Source organism: Pseudonaja textilis, chromosome 2, assembly GCF_049901715.1.
Source record: "Pseudonaja textilis isolate UNSWEBS1 chromosome 2, rPseTex1.2, whole genome shotgun sequence".
NCBI classification, from domain to species: Eukaryota; Metazoa; Chordata; class Lepidosauria; order Squamata; family Elapidae; genus Pseudonaja; species Pseudonaja textilis.
Window position 1 is genome coordinate 99,127,540 of NC_141991.1, and position 12,024 is coordinate 99,139,563.

Genomic DNA, 12,024 nt, shown 5'->3' on the forward strand with positions numbered 1-12,024 from the left:
GGGTAGGTGTGGCCATAGTGGGCGTGGGCAGGGTGTGTGACAGGCAGCACTTAGACTCCTGCACCCCACTGGGAGAAAAAAAGGGCCACAATGGGGCTGCGATGCACCCCCCATGCCCCATTTTGGGCCTAGTAGGCCTTCCTGCAGCCCCCTAGGAGCAAAAATGGGCCACGGGGAGACTCCTGGAAGTGGTGGGGTGGGGCCAGCCAGCAATTTAACAACTGCTTCAGCTGAAGTGGTGTGAATCGGTTGAATCTGATCACTGGCTTTTACATTAAGACTAACTTAGTCTATTTTATTTTGGCCCACTTATTAATACAAATACCAATTGATTTTATGGCATATCCCATTTGAAAAATGACAAATAATAATATTTTCTATATTTAAATATTTAAAATATTTTCTAGCATTGCTCATAAATGTAAAGCCTTCATAAAGATTGAATTTAGCATTCAAATAGCACTCTATAGGTATATGTGGAATCTATATTTAAAAGAAAAAAGTATGTGCATAAAAATAAATGAACAAAGAAATAACTTTTTAAAAATCCCCTAAAAAGTATACATAAGTAATCATCATCATCATCATCATCATCATCATCATCATCATCATCATCAAACAACTTGAAGATTTGCTAAAAGGGAAGGCTCAATAATTTCATTTCTCTTTTTATTCTGAAAATTACAAGACAGTTTCAAGCATTACTAGTTAAAAAATGTACCCTGTGTTAAAAATAGAATTGGCAGTAGGCCCAGACTCTGTACCTTGAAAGTAACCAAAATATAAGCAAAAAAAAAAAAAAAGGTGGGAATTTTTTTTCAAATGTAGATCTTTTAAATAGACATTTTTACTACAGAACTGAAGGCAAACCCAAATTCTCTTGATCTCTTGAGCATCTCCTAGACATATTTGGTTTGAATTTCCACATTTTTCATCCAAGGTGGTCAAAGAGGAATATCTAGTTTTTTGGAGTTAATAGATTAATGCCTTTTTAATGCAATGTTTCATGGAGATTATTTGCTTGTAGCTATTTCCATATGTCTGTTCTGACTGGAAACTCAGGAAGGCAGAAAACTCTCAAGACTATAAAATGGTTATTTGGTTCTTTTGCTAGATGTAAGAAAATCAGGAAACCAAAAGGTTTGATGCAATATTTTCTGTTGCTTCTCCTATATCAGTTTCATAACAGGGCATATTTGAATGCTTCCAGGTAATGATGCCTCTCTTGGTGAACCAGAGAAACCATCACAGTTGGCCCAATGTAGTATCCCAAGATATTATTAATCATGTCTGCTCTCTGAAAAGGAGTGTTTTTGTGATGGTTGGCCAAATTAGAGGAAAAACATTGCTATCTCTACCTATTGAGCCTGAGAGGGAGAGATGCATTAACTCTGACAATGAGAAAAAGTAAGTTGTAATTACAATGCTATTGGATTAAGTGGTCATTTTCAAGATACTGCATGAATTGAAAACTGTTTATGTTTAAGCTATAAATTGTTGAATGAGTAGGAACAGAAGCATAGAAATGTAAACATGTTGTGCAAATAATGTGAGCCTGTAATAATACATTTGTTTTGTGACAAATTTCCTATTATTTCATTGAAAGTGAGAATTTATGTTTTTGCCTTATATATTTGGTTTCTACAGAACCACTTTCAAAAGACAAATAAGGCTGATCTGTTGATACTTTTGTTTTTTGCAGTACTGAACTGGTAGATAAGTCTATTATTCATGCAATTGAGTCTTCTGTTATTGAATGGACCCACCAGATCCAGAATGTTCTTAAGAGACAATCTTCAGAACTGCTTTTGCAAGGCAAAGATCCCCATCCAATGGTGGAGTTGGATTTTTGGAAAAATAGGTACTATATGTTGTTTAACTCATTCTATAATGAAATCTAAATAGAGTAGGAAGAGTTGCCAGTTGTGGTAGGTTATTTGCCCTAGCTGATCTGGAGGAAAAAGTTGAGAAGTATCCATTTAAAAAGAAAAACTAAGTTGTACTGTTTCTTACTTTCTAGATGACACAAAGAATAACATTTCTTTGTTACATTCATTTTTCCTAGGAAGGTTATAAGCCTGTTTGCTGCAAGAGAGAATGTGATTTAATTGGTGGAATAAATTTTCTCATACCTTCTTCATTATATGTTACAGATATGAGGATTTACAGTGTATTTATAGCCAACTAAAAGCCAGAAGAATTTTGACCATGTTAGAACTACTAGATAAGGTGCAAAGCACTTACTTCCCAGCACTCAAATCCATCTTCAGTGATGTAGAAGCAGGTAAAGCTGTGAATTTTTGGATTATTGTGATTAAACATAGATTATTATTGCAATTACTTGATCAATATTCTATACATAAAAGTCAACCTCTACAAAGTTATTAAGATTTACTTCTTTTCTTGTATAAAACATTATCACAAGAGTCTTGTTTCATGATTTCTAGAGATAGTCATACATGGCATTAAATCTCAATGATTAATCTTCAATTAATGAAGATCATGATTTTGCGGGGACAAAGGCACATTTGGAATTTTTAGCAAGGTCATGCACCTCACATTATTATATGGGTATACATTGACAAAACAATTGTCTTGGTGGATGCAATCAATCAATTTATTTACTGCTTTGACCACAGTTATAACAAAAATGAAGAGTATAGTCAATAACAAAACATAATAGAGACAAATAAGTATGGATAAAATATAACTAGCTTTTGAAAAAAGTGAATAGAGGAACCTGATGTATACAGTTAAATGTAATTAATGGAAAATCAGTAGAAAAATTCACTTGCTATCAAGAGGAACATCATATGTCACTTTTATCAATCTAAAGATTGCATTTGAGTTAATTCCCAGAATTAGATAAAACAGGTTGTCCATAAAGCAAACACTCTTACTTCTGATTCTAAAACTTCTGAAAACACTTAAGTGCAAATTAAAAGACTCCTAGGGTGTGTCTCTGTAATAACTGAGGTACAAAAAAGAACAAAGCATGATTGCTTTTACTCCTGTAAAATTCTATAACAGACATTTAGATTGGTGGATTTTATCTTATTAAACTGGTTACTAAATCTAGTCCAGTTGTTCTTTAGGATGATGATGATGATAAAGATGCATCTGTCTTCATCATACATAAGAATATATATATATATATATATATATATATATATATATATATATATATTTATATTTATATATATATATATATATATATATATATATATATATATATATATATATATATATATATATATATATATTCTTAAGTATGTGTCAGAACATGCTGTCATTTGGGGACATTGAATCCCATAGATCTGTGACTACTGGCTTCTGTTATGGATTTATTTAGTCCTCTACTAACAAATTCTTATTCTTATATATTTATATTCTTATATATTTATTGTATCCACAAACATTTTCACCTTAAGCTATGAGACCATCTTGTGTTGATGTTGAGCTTTCACTGAAATCCATACTAATTAATGATATAACTGTATAAAATTGCATTGTTAAAATGGGTAAGAATGTTGAGATCAGATTCTAAGATTTTAAAATCTCAGACATTCTCAGTACAGTTAAAGTACGGACAGCAACATTTTATTAATTGTCTGTGTATGATATATTGATGAAAATGTCATACATAAGAAGAAAAATTTGCAAAAAATCTTATAGCTGGTACAAAAGGAGAATCAATTGATACTGCTTTAAAAAACTTACTTTAAAAAGGCCTGTAGTTCATTGACAAATATTATTGCTTGTACATCTGGTGGAGCTCCAGTTATGGCAGGAAGACATGGTGGAGATATGTGATTTTTGAAGAAGGAAGTTCTGCATGTTTTTCTATTCATTGTATAATTCTCAGATAACATCTTTTAAAGTCCAAGTTTATACAATTTATTAAATATCACAGTGAATGCTATAAATTAAGATTATGACCAATTCCAAGAATGAGCAGTTGTTTCAACCTGTTTATTGATATAACAATGAACGGTTTTATGCTTGTTTGTTGTTAGATGTGCACAGTTAATGGCTTTCTAAAGAAAATTGTGTGACTCTTTAATTGGATCTGTCTAAAATTTCGAGTAAGCAATTGATCCTTATTGATTTTGAGAATGTTATCTCTAAGTCTATTGAGAAATTAGCTCTATTTGCACAATATAGCTTGCCAAAAGCATTCTACGAATTTTGGAGAAATTTTAAGAACATTTATATTTTCTGAGAGTTAACATAATGAGTTCATACAATGAGTTAACAAACTGAATACTGATGTGTGGATGATGAATCCTTTCAGAGAAATATGTATGGTGTAAGATACATTGTGTCAGGATGATATGGTAGATTGTATCATGATTATGAATGTAAAATCAATGTTAAACAACACAGAAAATTGCAAAATAGAGAAGATGCCCTCAGTATATTCATAATTGTAGACCAAATGTTAATCAATATTAATACTATAGCTTTCCCATTTTTCTATCTAGTTAAATTAGGTTTCAATGCAGACAATCATTTTCCCATAAAAGAAGCAAATTGTTTGGATATAATAGAAAAACAAGCTCTTTGTCTGACCACATTAATCAAATCCTGAAACTTAGATAGAAGACTCTAAGACAAATATTGTATTACAAATGAAACAAAAATAAGTAATGTTAATAAAATGAGATAATTTTATGGGTATATTTTTATGAACATGAATACATTTTATTTGAATGAAAATTTATGTGCAATTTATATTTGAGTTTAAAAGTAAAAAAAGATTAATAGTATTAAAATCTAAAAAATTAATGACAATAACAATAACAATGTATAAGTAAGTAGGCAGTAAAATCATTGCAAACATAACAAATATTGAAAAACTGGTCACTGAAAGGTTGATGATTATTGCTGTGTAATACATCAAAGTATTTAAGTATCTGGGAATTACTTTTTAATCCTCTTTGCCTGGAGGAAATAATTAAAAGCTAAAGATTGGTTAATACAATTCTGTATTTCATAGATAGTAAAGGCCCACTGCCCTAATTGCTGTCAAAATCAAAATTATTAGCCCTCATTTGACCTTAAAAATACCTTGGACTATGGAAGCAACCTAAATTCTTAAGATCTAGAAATTAGGAGAGTACTTTGGGAATGGGCTGAGTGAAATACCATTCATCTATCCTCTGTGTGCCTTCTCTCTGGTGAGTTTTAATAGTTTGTCATTTAAACTAGTAGAAGGGAGATCTAACAATATCCTAACACAAGCATAATTATGCTCATGATAACAGGGGAATACTGAATCTGCATTTTTTTATTGCACTGCCTGTTTTATATTGTTTGGCACTAGGGCTTAATAACCCTTTTGCTGCTAAATTGTTCTGGCTGGTCTAATGTGGAGAAAATTCATCTTCTTTTGGCTATGCCTATATAGACATAGCTAATGAAGTAACTAAGTTTTGTGTAATTGCCTTTCTAATAGGTGAATAATGGTAATACTCTAAATATTGAATAAGTGTATATGTTTATCATATTGGTGCCTAGAACACAATTAAATAGTCTATTTATACCCATGTGAACTCTGACTTCTATTTCTTCCTGTTCCTGGTTTATGTTCCCATCATTTGCTCCCTGTTATGTATATTCTTCCTTAATGGCTAATCTTTGACCCTAAATCAGTAAGGCTGATTTAAAACTGTTTTCTTTTTAATCTGAGCAGCTGGGATGCTTAAAAATGAAGCTCTGGTCTCCCACATTAAGCCTAGAAGTATTCAATAGAATAAAAATGATAATAGGTAGGGTGGAAGCAAATGCTTGGTTTCATTCTTTCCCATTGATATAATTTGTAAATGAAAAAATAATAAAAGGAACAAGCATCATCTGTTCGCAACTGTTATGTATTTATGATGGTTGCAGTGTCCTGGGGTCATGTGATCCCCTTTTGCAAATTTCTGATGAGCAAAATCAATGTAGGAAGCCAGATTCAGCTAATAATTGTGTTACTGCAGTGACTGACATAACAGCAGAGGTGGGTATTCAGCAGGTTCTGACCAGTTCTGGAGAACCAGTAGCGGAAATTTTGAGTAGTTTGGAGAACCAGTGGTAACCTTTCCCACAGGAGTGGGGAGGGAATGGAGATTTTGCAGTATCCTTCCCCTGCCATGCCCATCAAGCCACACCCACCAAGCCACGCCCACAGAACCGGTAGTAAAAATTTTTGAATCCTACCACTGCTTAACAGCTGTGGCAAGCAGCTTAAGTAAAAATTGGGGAAATGCACTTAACAGCTGTCTTGCTTAACAACAAAGATTTGGGGCTTAATTGTGGTTGCAAGTTGAGGACTACCTGTATACCATTCACCCATTAAAAAAAATCTTCTTTAAGAAACTGCTGAATCCTACAACATACTGCAGGAAATTGAGTTATACGTTGTTACTTTTGTGATATATTTTCTTTGCCTTTCTTTTTCTCTGCAATTTGAAGAGGAGATCCCATTAATTTTAATATCTCATGTTATCTAACTGCATGCAACATAAAGCTAAGATAAGTTTGTTGACACTATAATTCACAATATGGATACTTGGGGAAAAATCCCTTTGTCTATAAAATGATTTATTTCCAAGGAATTTCATTTTTATATTGTCTTGTGAGAAACACACAAAGTTAAGTATTTCTTCTTTAAAAACTGTGTACTTTGTTTTCAAAAATCGCAGCTTTGATTGAAGCCCAGGATATAAATATGCACCTAAAGCCTCTCCAGTGCCCATTGGAAGAAATAGAAAATGTGGAATTTAATGAGTTGAAACCATTATTAAATTGCATGCTTCATATAGTGTGCTTAATATGGGGCACTTCAAAATATTACTGTGCACCTGCTAGGATAATTGTGCTTCTTCAAGAAATCTGCAATCTTCTTATTCAGCAGGTAAGACCTGAAGCAGCTCTAACCCTGCCTGATTGTTTATTTGCATGTTGATCACATTTAGAAACCACCCAACTCCCTCACGGGGCAACTCTGGACAGTGTACAAGTAAGACATAAAAACATAAAAGCTGTATATAATTATCCAGATTTCTAGACATTTTGGAAAGGTCAAGAGAGAAGGGGTGGGGGGAACCTCATCTCTGGAAGGAGGATGTTCCAGAGGGTGGAGGCAATGGCAGAGAAAGCTCCCCTGGAATCACAGGTTCCACAGCATACCTTTTCTGCCTGATCAGGTGGGATGGGCTGATATACCGGTAATAGGGCAAAGATAGTTCCACAGGTAACTTGGTCTCATGCCGTGTAGGACTTTAAAGGTCATAAGCAATACCTTGAGTTGGACCCAGAATCAAACCAATACCCAGTACAGCTCATGTATAAGTTTATATATGTTGTCCTTGGGACCTCCAAGATTGCTCGCGCAGTCACCTTATGTACCAGATGAAGCTTCTGGATACTTTTAAAGGGTAGCCCCATGTAAAGCATATTGCAGTAGTCCAGACAGGAGATGGTCAGGGCGTGAGTGTGCAAGGGAAAAACCTCCCCATCCAGGAAAGAGCGTAGCTAGTACACAACACAAAGTTGAGCAAAGGCCCTCCTAGCCATGACTGCCACTTTCTTTAAGCAGGAGGACTCCCATATTATGTACCAGGTCTGTGAGACATGAGAATTTCTGCAGAATCTTTTCAGTATAAACCTATTCGGCCAGCACATCTGAAATAATTGATTTTTGCCAGCTGTCATACCAAGAAGAGCTGTGAGACAAAGAAGAAACAGAATATTTTCTAACATGGGATTTGTTTTATCAGTGGTTAGATAATAGAAGTAGAAATTAGAAGATAAAAGACTATTATTGTCACTATTATTGTCTATAAGTAAATGGTGAAAGATCAGTACTATATATAAGTAAACAATATATTATTATTATTACCATTACCATCATCATTATTATCACTTTATTGAGTGATAATAAAAATTGAGATTCTTAGCATCTCATGTTGACAACATTGATGGCATAATTATAGTTCACTAAATGGGACAGTAAGATCACGGGATGCTGCTAGCAGGAAGCTGTTACTATGCATTCAATCTCCTTCATTCATGGAATTTCACATGAAATTTTACCCTCCTGCTCTTTCCCCACTGTTGTTTTAATTTCTTTTCTTATCAAGCATAAAATCAATTAAAAGGGGGGAAAATGGAACACATATGCAACACCTTTTGGTTGGTAGATAATGAGCTTACTTATGCATTTGTTGTTATACACCTAACACACTTGTGTCCAAATCTACTGAACTTCCATTTTGCTAATTATCAAATCAATGTCAGTTCAATACTGAGTGGCCAATTTAAGAATCAAAGTAAATCAGCACATCTTTTACATTGATTGTTCCCTTGCAAAACTTACAAATATTTAATTTGTTTCTCTGATCTGCCCAACCAGGCCAAGAATTTTCTCAGTCCAGAAGATCTACTTAAAGGAGAACCAGAAGAAAGTCTGAATAAAGTTCAGAACGCTTTTAATGTTTTTGACTACTTTAAACAATTTTTTGAAGAAAGAAGAGAAAATCTTAGTAATTATTTTCAACCAGGAGAAGAAGTAAAGCAATGGGATTTTCCTCCTGTAATGGTTTTTGCACAACTGAATAATTTCCTAGAGAGGCTTCATGTAGTACATGTAAGTACGTTGTGATGAAAAATAGACCAATGAATAATCTATATAGAAGCAATGTATTTTGTTGTCACCCTTTCCTGCAACCCATTTTGCTTTAATGCAGGGGTTCCCAATCTTTTCTATACCCCTCACCTTAGAACATTCCTGATATATTCTCGCGGCCCTTAAAAATTAATAATTTTATGTATATAATTATACACTCTAATACAAGTCGCACTGGTGCTGCCACTCATTTGGTGCCACCCTGAGACTCGTCATGCAGGTGCTGCTGCTCGCAGCAGGTCACTGCGAGGATCATCCTGCCAGTGCTGCTGCTTGTGACAGGTTGCCACATGGCTCATCCTGCCGGTGCTGTTACTTGCAGCAGGATGTCGCAAGGCTCACCCCGCTGCCACCGCCATTTGCGCATGAAACAATGCAACGCTCTATGCAGCCTCCTGCCATGAGTGGTAGCACTGGCGTGATGTACCAGGCAGCGTCTGGCTGCGAGTGGCCACAGAACAAGTCAGGCAGTGGCACGACAGGTGTCAGAGCATGGGAGACCTGGTGTGGTGATCTTAAGGTAAGTGGGTTACAGTAATATTTTCTAATAATAATTTACTAATTTTTACTGCTAGGCAGTAAGCTATTGTGTTTGTGCATCTGCTGATATCGTAAAATAGGCATTAATGATTTACTTTGTATCCAGAAGTGAATATAACCATTAAAAAAAACTATTGCAAATTATATCATACTTGTCCAATAAGGGCTTCAGCTTAATATAAAGTCTCCACTGTATTCTTATTTATTAGAATGTAAGTCTGTTTTTTAATTAGTTGTATGCTATTTTCCAATCCACTCCCCTTCTTACAAGCAGTGGTTTCCTGTTTGAAGTTTAGTTTACAGATAATCAGAGTTGGAAGGGACCTTGTAGTTCAACCTCCCGCCCAAGCAGAGGCCCTACACCATTTCTGACAAATGGCAGTCCAATCTCTTCTTGAAAGTCTCAAGCAATGGTGCTCCCACAACTTCCGAGGGCAAGCTGATCCATTGGTTGATTGTTTTCACTGTCAGAAAGTTTCTTCTTATTTTCCAGGTTAAATCTCTCCTTGTACAGTTTCCATCCATTATTCCTTGCCTGGCCTACAGGTGCTTTAGAAAACAGCTTGACCCCTTCCTCCTTGTGGCAGCCCCTAAGATATTGGAAGACTCTCTCCCCTGGTCCTTCTCTTTACTAGACTAGCCAAGCCCAGTTCCTGCAACTGTTCATTGTATGTTTTAGTCTCTAGTTCCCTAATCATTCTAGTTGCTATTCTCTGTACTTTTTCTAGAGCCTCAACATCTTTTTATAGTGTGGTGACCAAACCTGGACGCAGTAGGTATGGTCTTACTAAGGATTTATAGTGGTATTAGTGGTATTAATAGCTTATTGGCCCTAATCTAGTCCATTACAGATCTAGGCACTTCTATTACTTTTTCTGATCCAGATGGAAAGAAACAAAGTTTCTTGATTGCTTTTTCAAAATTTTAGATGATGAGGTAAAAGAACACTGTGGGATTTTGAAGAGAACAATATTTCCTCTGACTGGTGCCTTTTAGTTCAATATATTATATATAGCTCCATTAAGTGCAAATACCTTTTGCAAATATAATACAATAAATATACTTAATGCAAAGATTTTAGCCTGCAGAGTCAACATTGCTCGTGCTACTTAGGTTTAGTCTGTAATACTTACGTTTATGAAGTACTTTATATTTAGTACTTATGTTTAGTCCCAATACGATACACCTGTAGAAAAGTTTTATAATGAATTCCTACCTCTTGGCAAAATATGTCCAATAAAGTGAAATACATATCTTCTATCATATCAAGCTATTAGAGGCAGAGGAAACAAACAATAAAACTTGTATAAAAATCCATATTAGGAGTTGGACGTCCCTGTTTTATTCTGAGAAAATTTGACCTTGTTAGCAGTGTACTTGTAAAATATTTGTGACATTTATTTATTGATTATACTTTTTATGTTTTTATTGTGTTTGCTGCCAGCAGAGACAGGATCCTATGGAAAGTGTGGAGAGCCATTAAAGAGAAAGGCAACAAATTAGAGGATTTCTGTTACATATATTTTTGTATTGATGCATGAAATGGCTCATGGTTACAGAAGATGTTCCTGTTGAAACATCCTAGCCTTAGAATAAGATTCAGTAGTAATAATTTTTTAAAATATCCTTGATCAATATGGTTGTGTATCAGCACTGACAGCAATAGCACCTGTGACTTATGCTACCTTCCTCTCTCTGTCAAAAAGTCTGCCTATAAATTGATAAATACAAATGATCATGCTCAGAAAAACATGTAATACATTAGGGATGAGAAATAAATTATGTGAAAAAAGTTTTGGGTATTTTTTTTTTTTGGCTTTTGGCTAGTTAATCAGTATGTAATATTGTTAAAGTCCAAAGGCCAGCCTAAATGTCAAGGATATAAACTGTGAATTGTTGATTTCTGTAGGATCTTCTGATGACAGTTCTGGATATAGAGAAATTGGAGAAGTTGGAATTTAGTGGCATAAAAGGCAAATCTCTGAGTCAGCAAGTCCTGAGTATGCATGAAGAATTCCAGGAAATGTATAATGTATTTTCAGGACGGACTTATGACTGTCTGGATGTGGCTAATACGGTGGGTGATTTTGGACTCTAGGAGAGTAGAAGTTCTGTACCTTTGCTAAAGAGAACTTCAGGGGTTAAATCTAAAGTAAAAAGTATCTGGTGTTGAAAGGCCTGTTCAATCAGAAATAGCTTTTATTAATAAAAATATTTATTTGGTTCTTTTAGGAGTTTGAAAATGATGTGTGTGACTTTAAGAGCAAAATGGAAGATATTGATCGGCGGTTGGGGACTCTCTTTGCCAAAGCCTTTGATGATGCAGCTAGTGTGGAGCATGCATTCAAGGTTTGCAATTTGTTATACTGAGCTACTGCAGAACAAAGGAAATGTGGCCTAGTTATGTTTAAATAATGACAAATGCTTAGATAAGGTACTAGTTTATGGATTTTTATATTTCAATAGATGCATACTTTATTATCAGTCAATGTTGGCCACAGCATTGAAGTAATTACAATTGTATGCATTTTGATAGCTAGTTCATTAAGGGAAATATGTGAGCAATGACAAGGATTCTTGTTTGTAAATGATGATTGCAGGACATATTCATTTTCTTTCCTTTTTTTCTGTGTGATAATGTAGCTGATAGACATTTTTGGAAGCCTCCTGGATCGACCAATGATAGCAGCAGAAGCCTATGATAAATATAATTTTCTCATCACAATGTTTGACAAAGACCTTGATGATGCTAAATTGATCTACCTGAAACGTATTGAGGAGGAGACAAACATAGGTACATGTTTAAAAAG

The 12,024-nt window shown here is 34.6% G+C and overlaps 1 protein-coding gene across 1 annotated transcript in view; it reads left to right on the plus strand.

Moving 5' to 3' along the window:
- Positions 1 to 12,024, plus strand: part of DNAH9 (dynein axonemal heavy chain 9) — a 221,432-nt gene that overhangs the window by 5,494 nt on the left and 203,914 nt on the right. The window contains exons 2-9 of the mRNA XM_026696149.2: positions 1,211 to 1,407; positions 1,703 to 1,861; positions 2,154 to 2,284; positions 6,690 to 6,901; positions 8,402 to 8,635; positions 11,124 to 11,291; positions 11,447 to 11,563; positions 11,858 to 12,008. Coding sequence (XP_026551934.2) covers positions 1,211 to 1,407; positions 1,703 to 1,861; positions 2,154 to 2,284; positions 6,690 to 6,901; positions 8,402 to 8,635; positions 11,124 to 11,291; positions 11,447 to 11,563; positions 11,858 to 12,008 — 1,369 coding nt within the window. The remainder of the gene's footprint in view (positions 1 to 1,210; positions 1,408 to 1,702; positions 1,862 to 2,153; positions 2,285 to 6,689; positions 6,902 to 8,401; positions 8,636 to 11,123; positions 11,292 to 11,446; positions 11,564 to 11,857; positions 12,009 to 12,024) is intronic.